The sequence below is a fragment of the Helianthus annuus genome, chromosome 8, assembly GCF_002127325.2.
Source record: "Helianthus annuus cultivar XRQ/B chromosome 8, HanXRQr2.0-SUNRISE, whole genome shotgun sequence".
In the NCBI taxonomy this organism is placed as follows: Eukaryota; Viridiplantae; Streptophyta; class Magnoliopsida; order Asterales; family Asteraceae; genus Helianthus; species Helianthus annuus.
Window position 1 is genome coordinate 137,839,683 of NC_035440.2, and position 23,687 is coordinate 137,863,369.

The 23,687-nt window shown below is 34.6% G+C and overlaps 1 protein-coding gene across 1 annotated transcript; it reads left to right on the plus strand.

Moving 5' to 3' along the window:
- Window positions 1-1,596: 1,596 nt before the first annotated feature.
- Window positions 1,597-2,364, plus strand: LOC110913822. Its single transcript, XM_022158640.1, has 2 exons — window positions 1,597-1,718; window positions 2,121-2,364. The coding sequence occupies exons 1-2, from the start codon at window positions 1,597-1,599 to the stop codon at window positions 2,362-2,364; spliced, it is 366 nt and encodes a 121-aa protein (XP_022014332.1).
- The last annotated feature ends 21,323 nt before the right edge of the window (window positions 2,365-23,687 follow it).

The following is a 23,687-nucleotide window of genomic DNA, read 5'->3' on the forward strand; positions in this document are numbered from 1 at the left end:
TGGTCGTTGTGGGATGCGAACTGTTATGTCCCGTACTCAATAAATAAACTTTATGAACTTATGAAATTTATGTTTTGGGTCTTTAAACTTATGAACTACGAATTTAGGTTTTGGACTTACGTTTATGCTTCCGCTGTTTAATTTGAACTTGGTTAACTAGCTTTTGGTCACCAATTGTATTGTGGTTGGTTTTATCTACTTAATTACGTTATTCAATATGATTGGTGGCTCGATCCTGGTCATGTCACGCCTCCAAGCGATGATACTCCGCATGGTGGAATTTGGGGGTGTGACAGATTGGTATCAGAGCCATTGGTTATATATAGTGAACTTGGTTTTAAAAAGAGAAAAGCTTTTGACAAAACCAGACTATAACCTGTACAGTGCTTAACGATCCACAACGACGTTTCACTCCACGTGCAAGACTCGACACAATAGGTGGCATGATTCATATTATATTGTCCGTTAGATAGTTCACATTGTGCATTAGTTAACGTGATAATTGCTATTTGAACCTTGTGTGCTTACTCTCTACTGTCGTCCCACACTTACACACTTTCGCGACACTTTCCTCACTTACGTTGCTTCATTGAGAAGATCATGAACGGACGCGGAGGACGTATCAACCTAACTCAAGCCCAGCTGACGGCTTTGATCAATGAACGAGTTGCTGAGGCACTCGCAGTTGTTCCTGCAGGAGGTATAACATGCCATATCAACCCATCTTAGGTCGTTTAGACCTACCCTCGCAAACCAACTCTTGTGTTTAATCTTGTCTTTTCGCTCTCACGCGACAGGCCAACCTGCACAGCCTCCTGTGTGTACGTTCAAAACATTCATGGACTGCTGACCTAGTACTTTCAGCGGCACAGAAGGAGCTGTAGGTCTTCTTCACTGGTTCGAGAAGCTCGAGTCTGTTTTCGAGATGTGTGAATGCCCTGAAGATCGTAGGGTGAAATTTGCTACTGGGACGCTGGAAGGTGCTGCGTTAACCTGGTGGAAAGCACAGGTTCAACTGCTTGGGTTGGCGGTTGCTAATGCCACCCCATGGAATGACTTCAAGGAATTGATCAAGGAAGAGTACTGCAGTCGTGACGACATCCACAAGCTGGAAGTGGAATTTTTCAATTTGAAGATGACGGGGTCTGAGATCGAGGCATACACGAAGAGGTCAAACGAGCTGGCCATCCTGTGTCCTACAATGGTGGACCTTCCCATCAAACGTATTGAGCTGTACCTCAAGGGTCTTGTACCAGAGATTCAGAGTCACGTAACCTCAGCTAATCTTGGCACCATACAGCAAATCATCAAGTTGGCTCATCGTCTCACTGATCAGGCAGTTGAGCAGAACAGGCTGCCCAAGCGTATTAGCTCTACTACTTCTGATGCTCCCAATGATAACAAGCGAAAATGGGATGGAAATTCGGGCAAAGGCTCTACCTCTGTTCAGTCTCAGTCCCAGCAACGAAGGACTGAGGACCATAGGAGCCCCGGTCAGCAGCCTTCTGGAAATCAATGGCAGGGTGGATACAGGGGGAATCACCCCAAATGTAATCACTGCAACTTGCACCACAGCGGGCCATGTAGTAAAGGCAAATGTCATCGGTGCAACAAGCCTGGTCATGTTGCAAGGGATTGCAGGAGTCAGCGTCCAGCGAATCAGAACCGGCAGCATCAGCAAGCCCCACCAAATCAACGCCAGCAGCAGCAACAACAAGGTAACAACAAAGGGTGCTTTCAATGTGGTGCTGAGGGCCATTTCAACTTATGAACTACGAATTTATGTTTTGGACTTACGTTTATGCTTTCGCTGTTTAATTTGAACTTGGTTAACTAGCTTTTGGTCACTAATTGTATTGTGGTTGGTTTTATCTACTTAATTACGTTGTTCAATATGATTGGTGGCTCGATCCTGGTCATGTCACGCCTCCAAGCGGTGATACTCCGCATGGTGGAATTTGGTGGTGTGACACCACCCACCCCCCACCTTTCTGTTTTTTTCCCCCACCATTAACCACCACCCACCTGACAATGAATTGGGATTGTAATGATTTTGCTACCCTAAATTCAATATGGCCCTCATCTGAATCGCAGTTGACATATTCCTATTCCTAATACAGGTGTCAGAGACTTGATCTAAATGCTGGTGTTGATGAGAATATAGTAGGGCATGCAACTGCAGATGGTGGAGCTGCACCTCCATCACAACCACCTCCGCCACCAGCTGTAGAGCCTAGTGAAGTTACAAACAGTGAGTATCCCGGGTGGTCGGTTTCAGAAATCAACAAGATGGCCATTGACCGGTGTCTTGCACGAGTCGACTCGAGGTTGGATGAGGATGATGAAGACTATGATGAAGAATAGCGCGTGTGAATCATCAACAGTGGCTTCGTGTTAAGCGCTGATTTACCAAGGCACATGTATGGTAGCCTCCCTATTATTTATAGACCGGAGAAGATGAAGGATAGTTTTGTCATTTCACATCCACTTAACGGAGAAAACTAACGGACATCCACTCCAGGGACTATCCGAGTAACTAACTGTCAAACCACAGGGAGCACCGGTGTAATTTCCAAAAGTTGGGGACTATAGGTGTTATTTTGCAAAACCACAGGGACTATCCATGCATTTTACTCTAATAAATATATTCATAACAATTACAAAAAAATAAGCGGGGTCCATTTAATCATCTAATACCAAACGAAAGTGGGACCCACTTCTCCCTCTTTCTTTCTGATCTCGAACACTTGCACACACTAGCAGTCGCACCATCCACTATCACGAAAGAAATGCATAGGTTATTTTTAATTATAATAACGTGTTTAATTTTATATTTTTCCCATGTAAATGCATTAAAAGCCTAACGACTGTCGCATCATATTCTTTAGTCATAACCGCCTTCATTGGGTATATAAAATACATTGGGCAGTGGTTTTGATCATTACCGTTTTCATCCATCTACTCAATCATCTTCAAAAGTTTGTTGACGAGATTTTCACAAGGCTCTCTGTAGAAGATATTGGCCGTTTCAAATGTCTTTCCAAGAATTTTTATAGCGAATTGTCAAGTCATGCATTTCAGATGATGCATGCTCTCCGAAGAGAAGATTCAGTATAAAAGAAACTATTATCCTTTAAAGACACGTCAATTGTCATTGACGACGTAGTTGCTGGTACTTTGAATGTTGTTATAATCAAAACCTTAAGTTTTCCTAACAATGTCCACCCTAGCAACTTACGTATTCTATCGTCATTTAATGGTTTGTTGTTAGTTTGCAATCAAGGGATTTGTTGTCAGTTGATTCTTTGGAATCCAACTACCAGGCGCTATAAGGTTTTGTGTGATGACTACTTCAATTACAATCATCATCGAAACTATGATACTGGTGGAATTTATTTTGATCAGTTCAATGATCTGAAAGTGCTGAACATCAGATGTTACCGTAATGTAACTGCTGCTCGTGTTTACTCACGACGTCGTGAGTCATGGAGAATAATAAATGCCGGTAGCGTAAACAATTATGGTTCAAGTGGTTATTCATGGTCTACAGGAGTTTATGCTGATAAAACCATATATTTTATGGTTCCAAATTATTGGTATCCATTAGGTGAGAGGAACATCGTTGCTTTTGATGTTTTAAGTGAGACTTTCAGAATGCTTCATTTTCCCGAGAGTATTGTAGTCAATCCTTGCCAAGGGTGCACTTGCACACTTTATTATATACCCAACGAAAGTGGTCGATACTTCTGAAATACCTCCAACATGTTGACAACTTCAATGGCCCGAAAGGAGCTTTACTTATCGAGACTACTGTTTCACCAATTGATTAGGAATTAGGATCCTGTATTTTATTGAATGCTATTTGTTGTTTTGACAATTGTATTTTATATATAATTAGTTATGTTAAAATTATTAATCAAAGCTCTGTTATTTGCTGAGTTAAAATTTTATTGAATGAATATTGATGTTTGAGAGTGTAAAAGCTTGTATTATTGGCAAAGGTCTGTTTAAATGATCAAAGCTCTTTTATTGCGAACAGATGTTTCAAAATAAAACAGTGGTTGATACATCTGTTGACTTGGGTCAACAGATGGATGAACTTTGTATGTTGTTTGACACTTGTAGTTTTTATATAATTAGTTCTGTTAAAATTATTTACCATGTTTGTTATTTAAATTAAGTAAATAAATATTTAGGTTTGAGAGTGTAAAAGCTTGTAATATTGGCAAAGGTATGTTTAAATGATCAAAGCTCTATTATTGGGAACAGATGTTTGAAAATAAAACAGTGGTTGATACGTTTGTTGACTTTGGTCAACAGATGTTTGTAACCACTGTTGAGAAAACTGTGGTTGAAACCGCTATTTTGTTAAAATGGTGGTTTAAAACCACTGTTGTGTTAAAATAGTGTTTTGTGGAGGTTGAAGGGGATTGAAATGACTGATGGGTTAAAATATTGTTTTTTTGGAGAAGGAAGATTCTTGAATTACTGTTTATATAATGACTGTAGTTAAAGCTCAGTGTTTTAATCCACTGATAGACTATCCACTGATGTTTCAAAATAAAACAGTGGTTGATACATCTGTTGACTTGGGTCAACAGATGGATGAACTTTGTATGCTGTTTGACACTTGTAGTTTTTATATAATTAGTTCTGTTAAAATTATTAACCATGTTTGTTATTTAAATTAAGTAAATAAATATTTAGGTTTGAGAGTGTAAAAGCTTGTAATATTGGCAAATATATGTTTAAATGATCAAAGTTCTGTTATTGGGAACAGATGTTTGAAAATAAAACAGTGGTTGATACATCTGTTGACTTTGGTCAACAGATGTATGAAGACAGATGTTTGTAACTACTGTTGAGAAAACTGTGGTTGAAACCGCTATTTTGTTAAAATGGTGGTTTAAAACTACTGTTGTGTTAAAATAGTGTTTTGTGGAGGTTGAAGGGGATTGAAATGACTGATGGGTTAAAATATTGTTTTTTTGGTGAAGGAAGATTCTTGAATTACTGTTTATATAATGACTGTAGTTAAAGCTCAGTGTTTTAATCCACTGATAGACTATCCACTGATAGTTATAGTTAGCTACTGTTTTCATTTTCAGCACTGTAATATTGGCAAAGGTATATTTAAATGATCAAAGCTCTGTTATTGGGAACAGATGTTTGAAAATAAAACAGTGGTTGGTACATCTGTTAACTTTGTTCAACAGATGGGTGAAAATAGATGTTTGGAACTACTGTTGAGAAAACTGTGGTTGAAACAGCTGTTTGGTTAAAATGGTGGTTTAAAACCAGTGTTTGGTTAAAATAGTGTTTTGTGGAGGTTGAAGGGGATTGAAACGACTGATGGGGTTAAAATATTGTTTTTTGGGAGAAGGAACTTGCTTGAACCACTGTTTATAAAATGACTGTTGTTAAAGGTCAGTGTTTTAATTCATTGATAGTCTATCCACTGATAGTTATAGTCAGTTACTGTTTTCATTTTCAGCACTGTAAACTACTGATATTGATTCATCAGTGGTTTCCTAACAACTGTCATTCATTATTCATCAGAGGTTCTCACGTGGACAGTACTTAGCCGTCAGATCTTTTGTAGCCGCTGCCACGTCAGCATTCACTTTTTCCACCTATAAAACCCTGATCAAAACCCCAAACAGGGTTTTTACTGTCGAGTCGAATTCAAAATTCCTTTCAAAAGCAGTTTTCATCAAATTCTCTCAAATCACTCATCTTCTTCCTTCGTTCTTAACTACCTTTGATTTATCATGGATCTGCCATTCAAAATCCGTCATAGCTACGTGAGTACACTTGCAAAAACAAGTAAAAACACAGGTTTTCATTCCGTGATTGATGCACTTTCATCTTCAAAGTACAAAACTTTGTTGACTTGCAATGAAACCATCTACGTGGATACCCAACGAGAGTTCTGGAAAAATGCAAAGCTTGAAACTAAGGACACAAAGACCTTAGCTATTACTTCATCAATAAGGGGAATTCCAGTGGTCATTACACCTCAAACCATTTCAGCGGTTTTTGAAATCAATGATCTTACAGATAAAAGCTCTTTCCCAAAAACAGAGTACCAAACTGATTTCTCTGAGAGAGGGTATGAAGAAGAAATGAAAAAGGATACTTTAGAAAATGGCAGTTTTCCTCCTGCTCCGAGTTTTTTATTCCATACCCTCTTGATGTGTGTGTCAAATAAAACAACAGCTTTTAATGAAATACCATTGAAAATTCAATACCTGGGCTATGCTATCATGGCTGAACAAAATTTTAACTACTCTCAGGAAATTTTCAATGATATGCTTAAGAATGTTAATAAAAAATCATTTTTATTGTTTCTAAGGTTTTTAAGTTTTTATCTTCAAAAGAAATTTTCAAAGGATAATGCACATGTGCTTACTCAAGGAAATCATATTCAAATAAACAGTCTAACTTCTGAAACATTCACAAGGCTGTCAAAACCTTTAAAAATCCAAACAGAGGTACCTGAGCAGAATTTAGCAGTAACAACTGCTCCTCAGGCCCCTGTTGTTGAGCCCCACTGCTCCTGGTGATCACAGAAGCACAACCACATCTGTGAAACCCACACAAAAAATCACCAAAAAGACCAAAAAGAAAACTATCCAAAAGCCCTCCAAACCCACCAAAAAGGTGACTCTGGAAGACGAGATTCCAGAGGTAACACCTGTGACAACACAAAAGTCACCTGAAACCACTGCTGCTACTTCCTCACAGCAGATGGAAGAAAGATCTCAACCTGAGCCTAAAACTCCTCTTGCATCCTCTCAAAAGGATCAGGTTGTATCAACACCACAATCAATGATACGTCTGTTGGATGCACTGGATATAGCTCAGATAAAAATCGGTTCTTCTCAATCACCTGTCAATGAGAATATACCACAACAAGTGACTGAGTCTGGTGTTTCTATCTCTGTTAACCCACCAACAGTTGAGAAAGCTACACTGCAGGAATTACAAGTAATTCTTGTCAGTAGTTTAAGTGGAGCAGCTACTACTGTTGTTGAACCCACTGGTTTACACCTGGACAGTAGTTTCATTAGTGAGATTCCCTTGAAGGCAATTTCTTCTTTGGGAACCATAGTGTCCACTAGTGTGTTTCCATTATACGCTGGTTACCTTAAAATGGTAAGCTCTGCTGAAGAAAGAAGTCCACAGTACCGAGAACAAGGGGCATCAGTGGATGATTTTTGGGAAATTTTTCCTAAGTCAACCGCTGATACAACCACCACTAGTGGGAAATCAGATGATCCCATTAACTTGGGTGATGGTTTAAAGTACAAAGAATTGACGGAGAGAATTGATAAACTTGACACATCTGTTGGAGAAATCAAAACTATGCTACAACAGTTGTTAGAAGCTCAAAAGGCTACACCCACTGCTGCACCATCCGCAACATCTGATCCATCTGCTGCTGAGCTCTGGCATCTGTTTCAACCTCTGTTTCATAAACAAAGACAATATGCAGATCAACAGCATGAAGTTCAACTTCAAATGGTCAGAAATGTCATGGAAACTAGGTACAAAGATACTCAAGCAGATATCAAAGCCATTAAAGCTCATCTGCTTCAAACTACTGGCACTGCTCCTCCTTCAATCATCTTTGTTGAAAATTCTGATGATGTAAAAAAGTGGGAGAAAACTAAAGGGAAAAGAAGATGGTTTATACATGCCAGCAGATCGAATGTCCAAACTTGTGGTAGAAATCCCAAGACCAGATGGTTCCATAAAGGTTGATGAGACTCAAAATGCATTTGCTGCATTAAAGGCAAACATGAAAGGATCTAAAAAGTTTGAGGAGGAGAAGAAAGTTTTGATGGAAAAAGAAGAACAGGGCACTTCTAAACCTAACAGATGACAGCCTACCAGAAAAGTAAGTCAACGCAAAACCACACCTTCCAAAACCACCAAACAAACTCCTCAAATTCCCAAAATTTCCTGTTATCAAACCTTCAAACCAACAGATGTTAAAACTCATGTTGTATCAACAGTTGTTGGTACTTCAGTTGTTTCAACAGATGTTATCTCAACAACTGCCATCACTACTACATCAACCCACAGTCAATCCATTGTCATACCAAAAACAATATCACCATCACAAAATCCAGCTGCCAAAAAGCAGAAAACAACAATTGACACATCAACTGTTGTAGTGACCACAGTGGTTGGAAAACCAGTTGTTTCAACAGGTGTTAATGAGATACCAACTACTTCAATCTCTGCCACTGAAACCATAAATACACCACCAACTTCTCCAAAGCACAAAAGGAGAAAGATAACAAACAATGTAGTGGAAGATGACACTTCCCCAACTCTAACATCTACACAACCACTGTCCCTTGTCACCATTCGAAACCCTATTCCATTATCTTCAGTTCAACTCTTCAATCAAAACACTGCCATTGACCCTGCAGGAGTACAATATCCTCTAGATCTTCCAGCAGTCAGGGAGGAAATCAAATCCTTCTACTCTGAAGATGATCCTAAAAAGAGGAAACTCCCATCTGTTCAAGGTTATCCTTTGCCAAGAAATATAGAAGAATATCTCAAAATAAAGGCCCAACAAGCAGAGGATATATCTAAAAGAGATACAGAGGGAAAGTCTGACAAAGAAATTCAAACAAATTATCAATATCTGCTCAGTAAAGTTAGAACTTTAGAGCAGTTCTCAAAAGTCTTTTGTCAGAAATTATCAGAAAAATATGATGAAAGCATGAGAAATTACTATCTTGAATACATAATAGCATACAAGAAGTACAGGGCAGAAAAGTATCAATACAAAGAATGGACCATCAGTGAACTGCAAAAGGATACAGTCAGAATTCAAAAGATGATTCAAGACAACGTAAAGCAAACTCCTCCAGTTTGGGCCAATTACAAGAAAAATGTACCAGAAAGGACCTTCAAACTGAAAAGAATGAAAGAAGAGCTGATAACTGCTGATTATGGGTCAAGAAAGCAGGTTACAAGGTGGAGAGAAGAAAAGGTGTTTGCTACCTACAAAAAGTTGGAAGAGTTAAGGAAGAGAGATCCCACTGCTCCTAAAAAGCCTGATTATCCGGAAGCAGTGGTTCCAGTCAAACAACAAAAATTGCCAATCAGGAGACCCACTGCTCCACATGCTAGCATCCTTTATCAAAGAAGTAAAGAAAAGCAGATGGATGAATTAACAAAAGAAGACAAGGCCCAAGAAGATTACATCATCAAAATGGTTTTTCAGACATTTACATAAGAGAAACAAGACTCAGCAGAATCTAAACTTTAAGTTTTTATACTCTAAACTTTAAGTATTTACTGACTGACTTATTTATTTATTTTATTTATAAGTCTATATAAATATAACTATAATCATCATTTATATTTGTTATGCATGGTTTTCTAAGAAACCACTCGTGTTTGCACAATCTAAACTTTAAGTTTGTTAGACATCTTTTATTAAGTTTGTTAAAATTTTTTATATTTACTTATATAGTTGTCTTTTAGCTATAATAAATAACACGTTTTGGTAAAATATCTATACACATATCTATATGTTCTGTCAATATGTGTTATGCATGGTTTTCTAAGAAACGACCCGTGTTTGCACACGGGTCTTACCGCTAGTACTATATAATAAAAGAAACCATTTTTGAGACACTTCTCATCATATTAGGCCATGCCTTATAGATAATTATTATTTTAGTTTAATCTCTTCTAATTAATTATAGATAATACTCCTACTAAATATTATTTAGTTTAATTATTACTTTTATATTTATCTATTTACATCAAATTCAAACTTAGTTATCTAATTTGATATTAGAGTAAATTACGATTTTAGCCCATGTGGTTATATCACTTTTACCCTTTTAGCCCAAAAAGGAATTTTTTAACATCTGAGCCTTCAACGTCTTTTTTTCTAACCCTTTTGGACTCCAACGTCATTTTTTCTAACCCTTTTAGCCTCTAAAAGTTAATGGATTATTTAGTTTAATTATTACTTTTATATTTATCTATTTACTTCAAATTCAAACTTAGTTATCTAATTTGATATTAGAGTAAATTACGATTTTCGCCCCTGTGGTTATATCACTTTTACCCTTTTAGCCCAAAAAGTAATTTTTTAACATCTGAGCTCTCAACGTCTTTTTTCTAACCCTTTCGGACCCCCAACGTCATTTTTTCTAACCATTTTGGCCCCTAAAAGTAAATGGATGAGGTTAGTGTTTTGGGCCAAAAGGATTAGAAAAAAAGATGTTGGATGCTCAGATGTTAAAAGATTCATTTTTGACTAAAAGGGTAAAAGTGATATAACCACAGAGGCTAAAATTGTAATTTACTCTTAATATTAACTATATATTTGAACGTTTTGTTTAGTTTGGTACCAAATAGATTTTACGAAACTTAAAATAAATTAACTAATATTATTTATCATTTCTACATTTATAAGTTTTAAATAAATGGTTAAATTTATTGAGACTTCGTTACATTTACAAGTTTTAAATAAAGGTTAAATTTATTGAGACTTCGTTAACAAATTTTACTACAATATAATAATCTATTTATATCAATCTAAATATATATATCTATACTATACTATATAATAAAGCATTAATGTGTGACACCTATCATTCATTGTAAGCATTTATTTTATGATTTTCTCGGTTCACTTCCAAACTTATCTTATACTAATTAAATAAATAAATGAATAATGAACTAATATTAAATTTCATCATATTTTAAATTTTGAATACCATTCTTCTATTTTTCTAATAAAATATTATTCTAAAATTTAAATTGTTAATTTAAGATATTTTTAAATAAAACAAATTATTTATCACGAAAACCAAACTTTGTATTAATATATGAAATATTTTTATTTTCATTACTAAAAAAATATTATATCAATTTTATTACATAATTTATAAATCAATTTGTCGGAATTGGTACCAACATTTTATCACTCAAATAGATACTGCTTTGCTTCTTGAATAACATATCTTCTTTTCAAGAACCATCTTCACAATCACCATATCCATCGCGTATCGAGTATTATCCATTAGTATATTCAAAGATATGACTTTTTTATTATTGGTATATAAAATTAGATTTATTAAACCCGTGTAATACACGCAGTTTTTTAAAGTTATATTTTTTTATTATTTACTATACAAAATTACATTTATTCGACCCGTGTAATACATGAGGTTTTTTAAGATATAACTTCTTATTATTTGATATATAAAATTAGATTTATTCAATTCGTACAATACACGGGGTTTTTTTAAGGATATATATTTTTTGTTATTTAGTATAGAAAATTACATTTATTTAACCCGTGTAATACACATATTTTTAAAGATGTAACTTTTTTTATTATTTGGTATATAAAATTACATTTATTCTAACTTTTTTATTATTTGGTATATAAAATTACATTTATTCAACACGTGTAATAAATGAGGTTTTTTAAATATGTATTATTTTATTATTTGGTAAACAATATTACATTTATTCAACCCGTGTAATACACATGGTTTTAAAGATATAACTTTTTTATTTGGTATATAAAATTATATTTATTCAACCGGTATAATATGGTTCTTATAGATATAACTTTTTATTATTTAATATTAATTATATTTATTCAACCCGTGAAATAAAAGAGGTTTTTAAAGATATATTGTTTTATTATTTAGTATATAAAATTCATTTATTCGACCCGTGTAATACACGGGGTTATAACCTAGTTTATATGATATAATAATGTATAATGACTAGTTTCTTAAATATAAATTAAAAGATAACTAGTGGGATTTCTCTCATCACGGGGTCGGAATTCATTTTCAGTTGATATTGATTCAGTTCGTTACCGATATGGTACTGATATTTGATGTATCAACCGAAAGAGAAAACAAATAAATAAATAAATAAAGCCCTAATATGCCAAAATGTGACACATGTTTATATAAACGAATACCGATATCGCTTCCGATAAAACCTAATGTCGATATCAGTTTGGTTTATCACGATACGGTACGGGACTAGTAATCATCATAGCTTATGATACCAAAAAGATAAGATTCTTTGATTACGATTATGCATTCAACAAAATCTATTATACCAGAATGTCAAGGAACAAAAATTAAACATAGCCGCCTGTTAAGTTTTTTTTTAAAGCTAACGAACGAAAGTTATTATGTAAAAAAAGATTAAAAATTAAACGGGTTAAAAGCGTATTTTATATATAGCATAAGGAGTGAAATTTATAGTAAAATAAAAATTAAAAGATAAAAAGTAAAAAAGTGAATAAAAAATGAATAGTGGATATGTCTCACATTCAAAACTTGATTACAAGTTATTAATATATTAAATAACACTCATATTAATATGAGTGTGGAGCTACAAGTGTGAAATATTAAGGAAATATAATAAAGTTTATAGCATAAATTGGCTTGACACAAGCATAGAGCCAAGGACAACCCATTAGTTAAACCAAATTAGCAAGAGCAATTGAGATGGTGTAGTTTGAAAACATATATGTTACCATTTTATATGTTAAATTGTTATACTTGATAGGTAAGTGTTATTTGATTGTACTATTTTAATTGGTCGAGTGATTAGTAACGCGTAAATACTTGAAAATAGTTGTTTATACAATGTAAACCGATGAGCAAAAGGAGTAATCTACTCTAGGTGTTCACGCTTGATTACCTAGCTATAGAGTGTCAATACCATGGGCTAAGCTTTATTGGGGGCGGGGTTGCCTTGGCTCTAACCGATTTTTCGCTTGTAGTGTTCATTTTATCGAAAATTTTCGATTTTTTAATGTAAAATATTGGATTTTTAAGAGTCCGGCCCCCACTGATTTGGATTATAAGAGTTCAACCCTTACTGATTTTTCATTTAAACTCTTTCACTGGTCAATACAGTGATCATCAATGACGGATCTGAGAGGATTATTAGTCTAACTGAGACTAAAACACAAAGCAGACCCATGCGAGTGGTGGCCATGGGAAACTTTTTGCAATTGGTGAAAGCCTAATGGGGAAATACCACATAGAGTAAAATGCCCATGACTCCTTGAGACATGTTATTGTTATCTTTTGGTGATATAGTATTTACATATTTGATAATACTTAACAATGTTTATCATAGTTCTAGTTCGAACTTGATCCTTGCACAGATCGGAAAGAGTCTTTGACCTAAATCGTATAAGTTTAAGAATTGATAAGACGAGTGGGTTCAGTTAGATTTTCTTAAAAAAATATAGAAAAAAAGTATCTGGAAAAGTTAACGTGTAAATTTAAACCTCAATACATATGGTCTTTGTAGAATAGTAACCAAATTTCAAAAGTGTTCCAATTAGGTCACTCAAGTTTCAAAAGTGTTTCAATCAGGTCACTCAACATTCATTCTTCGTTAAAATTAAGGGTTTTTTCATCCATTTCATAGGTAACCGTGGTGATGTGGATTTTTGTTTCTTTTTTCTCTTTTATTTGATGCTAACGTCGAGTGATGACATGGATTGTAACTTGTTTTTTTAATTTTTAATGTAACTAAATGGTTTTTATTTTTAATAAATATAATTTCATATATTAAAATAATTCAACCCCGGCATCTTATGCTCCATTTTTTTCTTGACACGTGGAAAAAAAGACATGGCTCGATTTGAATGATAATTTATCTAATTGTGACAAAAACGACATCAATGACCTAATTAGAACACTTTTAAAACTTGGTTACTATTCTGTGAAATATTCCCTAAGTTTGGAGACAAACTTTTTATGCACCCTAAGGGCAGGAGGGGCGGTTGGTTTATAACGCGTGATAGCCTATTATAACGCGTTGAACTTTGCAAAATCCCACCCCCACCTCCAAGTATAACGCGTTAATCTTCCACGGTTTGATGATTCCGTGATATTTTCAACGGCGTGATAGTTTTTTTTTTTTTTGTGAGGGTAGTTGTTGGTTGGGGGAAAATTGTTGGGTGTGGTGGTGAGTGATGACCACCCCCACTAAAAAAGGTTGTGAGTGATGGAAAAATTGTTGCTGACATAGCGTAACATGATTGGATATTGTGAGTGATGGAAAAATGGTCACTAGTGACCACCCCCTCCCCTTAATAAGACCACAATTAACGGAGGCATTTAATAATAAGCTTGTTTTGTGCCGTGCACGTGCTTATTTTAAAGGCCTATTATGTCTCGTTTCCAATCATCTTCATAACCTTCTTCAATGGTCTTCATTATTTTTAAACCAAAAATCAAATCAAAAGAATATTCTATTTAATCAAATGAAATCAAACCAAGTTTTTTATTAGATAAGTTTAAAAATGAAATCAAGCAAGTGTTTATTTTTTTCACTTTTAGACTGCGGGGTATGGGGCAGGAGTTTGGGCGTGGGTAGGGGGAAAACGCCCAAGCCATCACCCCGGGTGGGCATGGGTTTCGGCGTGGCCCTTGGGGCATGGGTTTCAAGCCGGGCGTGGGGCGGTCTGGCCAAGCTGACATGGCGGGTTGTGAATGGCCAAACCAGGCTAGCCGTTGGGCTAGCCGTTGGTCTATTTAAAAAAAAAAAAATTCTTCCTTTATAAATACTTTACAATATTTATCATTTTTCTCACACAAAATCAAACACATAAAACACAATCTCGCCATGAGTTCTTCAAGTTATACTGAATCGTCATCATCATGGGCGAAAATATTTTTACAAACGATCGCGACGGTGGTGAAAGTTATCGTTGAAAACGAAGAGGAGGAGGAAGAGAGTCAACAACCTAAACGCAGAAGAAGGTACATCGCTCGTGAACGGGTTACCGCTAACGATTTGTTGGTAAGCGATTACTTCTCAGCTGAACCTAAGTATGATGAAAAAATGTTTAGGCGTCGTTTTCGTATGAGTAGAAACTTATTTTTAAGGATATCTAGAGATCTTGAGGAGAAGTATGTTTATTTTCAACAAAAACCCGATGTAACCGGGCAATTAGGATTTACTACGTGACAAAAGGTCACGGCCGCACTTAGGCAGTTAGCGTACGACAATAGTTCGGACATTATGGATGACTATTTAAAAATGTCTGCACGTGTAGCTAGAGAGTCTTCACAACTTTTGTTCGTGTATTCTAGAACTCTATAGGAAAAGATATTTGAGAAAGCCCTCGTTCAGTGACATGCAACAATTATTGAAACATCACGCAGATTATCATGGGCTACCCGGGATGCTAGGTAGTTTAGATTGTATGAAATGGGCTTGGGAACTTTGTCCTACCCAATGGCAAGGCGCTCACACGAGTGGATTTCACGGGAGTCCAGCCATCATGCTTGAAGCGGTTGCGTCCCAAGATCTTTGGTTATGGCATGCGTTCTTCGGTATGCCAGGTTCACATAATGATATTACCATCATAAACCACTCGCCCCTTTTCAATGATCGAATAAATGGTATAGGACTCAAAGGAACTTTCTTTGTAAACGGGGTTGAGTACGTGTATGGGTACTACCTAGTTGATGGGATTTACCCAGAGTGGGGGGTTTTTGTAAAATCATTCACAAAACACGGTACGACAGATCCAAAGAGATTAAAGTTTAACAGGGTACAGATGGCTGCACGTAAAGACGTCGAGCGAGCATTCGGTGTTTTGAAGAAAAGGTGACGAATATTACAAATGCCTTGTCGACTATTGGACAAGGATCAGATTGGAAAGGTGATGTACACATGTATCATTCTTCACAACATGATTTTGGAGAACGAAGGTAGAGCGGTCGTTACCCACTATGATGACGATGATTCCCAACCAGGTAACGTAACAGACCAAGATAAAGCGGTTAATGAATTTTGGATCAAGTCAAGGGATATACATCACAACCTTCGATCTGATTTGGTGGAACATGTTTCAACGATTCCTGGGTTCGATACCGACGAAGACGACGAAGACGACGAAGAATGATTGTTTTTTATTTTAATAATTATTATGTTTGTTTATGTATTTAAAAAAAAATATGTTTTTTTTATGTTTTTAATTAATTTAAATATATATTAAAAAATGGTGATGTGGCTAGGCCACGCCGGCCCAACCCACGCCCAACCCAAGCCCCACCATACCCCATTAAAACTTGGGTTTGGGTTAACATCCACGTGTCAGCAATTGCCCCAACCCACGCCCAACCCAAGCCCCACCATACCCCGCAGTCTTAGGGTTTAAATTGATTCTAGTATAGGTTGTCTAGATTTGGTTTTGGTGTGATTTGGGTTTGATTTGATTTTTAACTTGATTGTGTTGATATGGTTTGATTACATAACACATACTAAATCATTTATTTAATGTTTGTATAGTAATGATTAATGTCTAACGACCAATCGTACAATGGTGTAAATGATTCATACGACTAACATCAAGCTCATCTTGTTAAACTTTTAAGAGCTTGACACTTGACTAATTTTAAAACTCAGAGTTCGACTCATTTATTCTTACTTGATTATTTTATTCACATACATATATATTTTTATATGTACTAATAAATTCATATATCAACTTTAATATCTATTATTAGTTTTAATATATTAACTTTAATATAATAATTTACATACATATATACTTTTTATATTTATAACTTTATTCATTAAATTAAAAAGTTTTATATATAATGATATATATTATACATAATATTATATTAAATCAAACTTATTATATTTAAATAAAGTAATGAACCTGTTTAAACTTTGCATACAAAGCCGCGTATTCATTAAATGAAGATCAATTTAGTCTCGATTTTATTTAAGTTTGGTTCAGTTAAAAAAATAGCAAACTGATCTCAGTTACCTCACAAGTGATTTATTAATGTCGCTAAGTCGATACATTGTTTGTCGACATATATAGTTCATTTTATGATGCATTGTATAATGTCAGAGTACACGTACAAGGTACCTTCATGTGAACTAGCTAACGACCACACACTTACATTGTTAAAGTACATTCACTGTTACGTGATTATTATGCTTAATCTTCCGGACTTCATTTGTAGCTCCCAATAACATTGATTCGTCTAATGTTTCCCAAAAGTGAATTTGCACATCTAAAGAGTTGAAGCCCCCTATAGTTAGTTACTTCATAGGTCCGAACTTGTATTCCCAAACCATATATGAGTCCGAACCACATGGCTAGCCACAAAAACCGGCTTCCTTAACTAAACACATTAATAACTTATCATAATAGTTTACATGTGTTTCTTTTATGTCTCAGAAGTTGCTTGAACCTAATAAAATAAAAGTGTTATTTATGGGAGGAGAGGGTACAATCATTATGATTTGGTGGGGTCGTTTATGATCCTTGGCTTCGATGACTACAATGAGGTTTGTTGTTGCACGACTATTTGGACCACTCTACACCTTTCATTTCTATTTCTTTTCTTCTTTAGGGTGGTCCTAGATTTCAATAATAATCACATTTATTTGATTATTTAGATAATATATTTTGATGATAATTATATTACATACTGGGATATAGAGAGTAAATAATTAATCATGATATATTATTCTCATATTAACTATGATATATTATTCCTTTAAAATATTATTGTAGTTATGAAGGGCGTGTGTTAGATAAACCATGCTGAATTTTCATGAATTCATATGTCAATTAGTAGGTGTGTTTGAGTTGCTAGAACTTAATATAATTAAAATTATAGAAGTATAATCTGAATTATGTTTTTTACATGTTTGGTATCCGGAAATTATTAAAAGTAAGAGTTTGATTGCAAATGAACCTAAACCTGAACACAACGCGTAAATCCGAAACATTGAGACATGTATTCGGTATAAGACCTGGTACAAGATTAGATTGCATTTATTTGAGACTATTTTGAGTATAGTATTTATTGATACACTTCCCCATCACCCGAAATACACATACCTATTTTTACGAACCATTCTCGTAAATTTTTCATTTCTTTTTCTTTTCCTCTGTCTTTGTGTAATAAGAGTAATATGGTAATCCACTTAACTTTTTTTAGTTTTATATATCTAATTTTCTTGAAGAATAAAACCATAACAATAAGAAATGTACTTGGGAATCCCAACGAGTAATTTTTAAAAAAATGAACTGGGATACCCGATACCTGAAGAGTTGTTATCAGGTAGTCGAAAGGTAACGAGACTGTATATGGCAATCAGATTTACAATCAACTATAGACTAAAATTACCAATACATATTGAAACACGTCTCATTGTCGTTCCTATATTTGGTTCGCTGTAAAGATAAATGAATTTTGAATAAATTATTTAATATTCCTCTTTAATTTAACAAGTTTTTTTTTTCTAAATATTTTAGGAGTAATTCTATAAATTTTTATATTATATTGTACCAATAATTATCTTTAACAAGTTTTTTCTAAATGTTTTAGGAGTCATTCTATAAATATTTATTTTATCTTGTACTAGTAATTATCAAGTTTTTCTAAACCTCGCTGGATGACTGGATCAAGCTTCGTGTTGGGTCAAATGCATCGAAAATGGGTTGTTTTAACTCGATGGGTCATGGGCTTTGAGAGCCATTCTTCTTAAATGGCCTGAGATTACCTTCTGGTTTCATTTAGCACCCTCTACACTAGACTCTTTAAAAGGATATAGCAAATAACTACCTAACAATGAACCTTTTGCCCAGCTGTAGAATTTGCTAGTCGTTAGTCGGCTGGTGAGTGGGGACTAGCGATTAATCGAGATTAATCGGAATTAATTGTGATTAATCAATGCCTAGTCGGGATTTTTACAACCATGACCAAGATGTTGTATAACTCTTTTTTTTTCCAAGTGGTGAGGATTCAATTCCTTTGATGAACAAAAAAGGTGTAACTCAATAGTTAAAGTGTAAAACTAGGGGGTGTGTGAGTTGTCATTCTAAAAAAAATTCAACTACCTAGTTGTTTAGAGGATGTTTGCGCACAACAAAAACTGGCATGAGTTCAAAACCTTTGAAGTAAGGTGGATATTTCTTTTAACAACAGTTGTTAGATTTTCTATGATAAATACACAAGAACTTGCATTCTACAAGATTCAAACTCTCAATGTTGACTATGTGAGTTTATGTGTTGGGTTCGTAGGCTTTGATAGCCGGTCCTAATTAGGTTTTAGGCCCACTTAGTTAACTTGTTGACTAAGGAGCGAATTCGTGTTGATAACGTGTTGTGAAAGTAGTCTAATAGCAACCAATAGAAGGAGAAAGAAAAGAATAACAGAGGAACGGATTTGATATTTCATTGATTGAGGTGTATATTACAAGAGACCATATATAATATAGGAAAACTTGTGAAACAAGCCTAATCTATTTCAGGTGTTGATAACCACATTAATAATAAATATATTCATAACAATTACAAAAAAAAAAAAAAAAAATAAGCGGGGTCCATTTAATTATCTAATACCAAACGAAAGTGGGACCCACTTCTTAACCATACATTTTTGAGAAGCAATCTTAACCATACATTTTTCAAATCAATGGTTAAGATGAAAATATAGGAAAAAGGAGAAGTGTAAGGGTATCTTTGGAAGCCTATAGGTGTAGTATCTTATTGTATAGTGTAGTATAAGTCCCATATAGGCCTATAGATGTAGTATAGTATCATAGTGTATCGTATAGGTGTATAGGTCCCGTATAAGCCTATAGTGTAGTATCGAATAGTGTAATTAATATAAGTCATGTATAGGCCTATAGGTGTAGTATCGTATAGTGTAGTATCGTATAGGTCCCATATAGGGCTCGTATAAACCAAGAGATGTAATAGGCCTCAATAGATGTAGTATCGTATAGTGTACTATAAGTCTCGTATAGGCCTATAGGTGTAGTATCGTATAGTATAAGTCTCGTATAGGCCTATAGGTATAGTATCGTATTGTCTCGTATAGTATAAGTCTCGTATCGTATTTCTAGACTATGCTATATTACACCAATATGATACAAAATTGTACGATATTATATGATACGATGCTATATAATACTACACTTATAAGCCCTATACGGGGTGCGTACTACACCTATACGATACGTTACGATGCTATGGTATATTATACTACACCTATAGGCTTATATGGGACCTATACGATATGATAATATACGACGCGTATACGCGTCGTATAAAAGGGTGTGTGAATACGTAAACCTATAATACAACTTAGTGACAATTTGATTGGATGAACTAACCGATTCTATTCCCAGATTCGTAAAGACCAGGATGAACCACTGTATTGATTTCACTGGCATGAGTCTCAGGTTCATAACGTAAAGCCTGCAAGAATAAATATAAGTGAAGTTTAGAAAAAAGAAAAAATATAAGATAATACAACGTAGTGATAATCTGATTGGATGAACTAACCGATTCTATTCCCAACTCACAACGTTGCCTTGAATTTAATATCTCAACTGACATTTCTGATCTTGCATTTCAATTTAGTTATTCCATTCAGGCTCATCAACCGCAAAACACGAAGAAGATAATTTTATGTTTGATAGTAAAAAGTCATCGGATAACTACTAACCTTTCCGGAATCAATGACAGGCAAATCAATTTTCAGATGATCCTTAACAAATTCAAGGAGACAGCCATCTATTTCTATTTCTATTCTGAGATGTCAAAAGTCCTACCAGAATTACAGAAATTTTGGACAAAGTAGTAAAAGTCAAGAACAATTAATATAGATGAAGATTGAGAAATAGGTGGTGAACCTGCAAGTTATCCATGAATCCCCTGTTTTTGAGCAAACATATGGATAGTTAAATCCCATCATATCTTTCATGCATTTCCCTAAGCCACATTTGGTACTGCGGGTTCAACGGTTTTCTGTCCCTGATGTCAGTCAGTGTCTACTACCCATTTAAATGAACCTGTCTGTAAAGTCTTTCCATTGCATATTTAAAGGTATCCACTTTAATAAAAACGAACAATTACCTGAACCTTTCTCCAATGATTGTTTGCTGCCCAAGTTCCTCAAATCAGTAGTAAAAGACTTGGATGTGCATATACAACATACCTTTGGCGTGCATTTGCCTCATCAGATGATCTTGTTCCTGTAAAATGAACGGATGGCTAAATTTTGAGTTAACAAACCTAGTAATGCAAAAATGAAACCAACCTTGACTACTTGTCATATCATTTAGGAATTTCATCATTTTTAATAGGCATACCTTTCTAAATGCATCGATGTAATAAAAGCCATATCCAAACATGCCAAAGGCCACTTGAAGGTTTAAAATCAGTCATCATGAATAGGGTAATAATTAAAGATGACAAATTAAACATATTCCATGCAGTTTCCACAGTATTTACCTTTAAATATAGAGGTTTGCCACTAATGGCTTGGGTTTTGTGTGACCTATGGAGAGAAGCACCGGTCTCCCCCTACAAAGCAAAAAAAAAAAAAAAAAAAAACAGATGATAAAACATAATCATGAATGTAAGAAACAAAGAAATGCAACCTTCAAAAAAATAACATCTTACGACTTCTTTAAAGACATAAAGAGTCAACCAGCTAAACCTATTCAAATGCTTTCCACAAAGTATGATGTCAGATCATTTCTAAGCCTTTAAAATAAAAAAATAAAAAAATTGTTACCTTTGTGAAGCTTCCCCGGAAGATAACTCAAGTTCATGATCATCATTTGCAGGAGTCCAAAATGCAAGAAAGAATAAGGAATAGAAGATAAATCAGACTTGAAAGAAATAAAAAAAAAAAATATTAAAGAGAAACATGTACCAGAGATCAAAATGACACAACTACCCACCAGGTTCCTTTTCAACCAGAAACAGAACCGCTGACAAGAGCTTCTCTTCTCTCTGGAGACATAATTAAGCTTTTTATCAATTTTCGTCTTTGAGGAAACCTTTGTGTGCCTAAAGTAAGATAAGAAACAAAAAGATACGGTCACAGAAAATAAAAGTTTCTCATAATTAGTCTGCCAATATAAGAAAAAAAATATCCTTTTAATAGACGTACCTTCCTAAATGCGTTGATACAATAATGCAGGCTGTGTGTGCCACCAAAAGGTTTAAAATCAGTCATCATGAATAGGGTAATACTTAAAGAAATATGAAGTTTCCAGTAATTACCTAAAATATGGAGGCTATGGAACGAAGCACCCATCTCTGCCCACAAAGCAAAAAAAAAAAAAAAAAAAAAAAACGTGATAAAACATAATCATGAATATAAGAAACAGAAAAAAAAGCAACATTTGAGAAATTGACATCTTCTCTATAGACAGAGAGTCCATAACGGGCCTATGTCAAAAACAGATATTTCTCATTTGAAACTTTGACATTGCAAAATGATTAAAGTGGCAAGAATCGGTAGAAACCAAAACTCCAGAAAGTACAACCAGTAAAGTCAACTCCGTATGGTAATTGTGCACGGCATCAACATAAAAGGTCTGAGATTTAGCATTCTGTTTATTGTTCAAAGCTTGTTTTTGAGCACTAAAATGACTTTTTTGTTGTACAGATCCTAACTTCTATTTTCTGTGACTTTTTGAGCACTAAAAATGACTTTTTTTTTTTTTTGTTGTACAGAGCACTAATTGGATCCTTATTGTTAACATTCAAGTGTTCAACTATTTCACTTCACATCAACAGGGCCAGAACATAATAAAAATTTAGTCTAATATCCGAGCCCGAAACTCTAATTCAATTATATGTTTTATAATCTACTTACAAAATAAAGAAATAAAAATCAAACAACTAAGCAAAATAATCATGTCTGTAAGTTAAAGCACCTGTTTTGTACTTAAGCTTTAATTGGTACACCCATGAGTCTAGAACTTATAGTGAAGCAATCTGTTAAGATAAAGAGACGGGTGCCTCCTCTAACATTAAACAAGACTGACTTAAAACAGAAATATAGTGGGCCACTACACAACGAATTGCCTAGTTTTACAACCATTTCCAAAACCACCTAGGAGTACTAGTGGTTATCCTAAACCACCTGTTTAAACGTTTTCTACAAAAAAAAAAAAAAAAAAAACATAATCATGAAAATAAGAAACAAAAAAATGTGATAAAACCTTTCAATATGTGATAAAACGTTACCTCGGCTTAAATATGGAGGCTATGGAGAGAAGCACCCATCTCCCCCTAAAACCATGTGATAAAAAATAATCATGAAACAAAAATATGCAACACTTGAAAAAATAACATCTTCGTTCTTACCACTTCTCTCTAAACAGAGAGTCCATATGATAAAAACATATCTATGTCAAAAAAAGTTATTCACAGTTGAAACCTTAACATTGCAAAATGATTAAAGTTGTCAGAATCAGTAGACACCAAAATCCCATAACATACAGCCAACAAAGTCAACTCCGAATGGTTATTTCACAATATTAACATAAAAAGTCTGTAATTTAGCATTCTGTATACTGTTCACAGCTTGTTTTTTAGCATAAAAATGACCTTTTTATTGTCCGGAACAGGATACACACAGTTCAATGTTTGAGTGTGACAGATTCTTTCATACCTCAAAATAAATCTTATCTAATATCCAAATCCAAAACTCTATTCGTTTATGTGTTTTTATAATCTACTTCCAAAAAAGGGACCAACAAATAAAGAAACATATCAAACACCTAAGCAAACTAATCATGTCAGGAACTTAGGCACTTATGTTGTACATACATAAATTCTAATTGGTACACCACTATA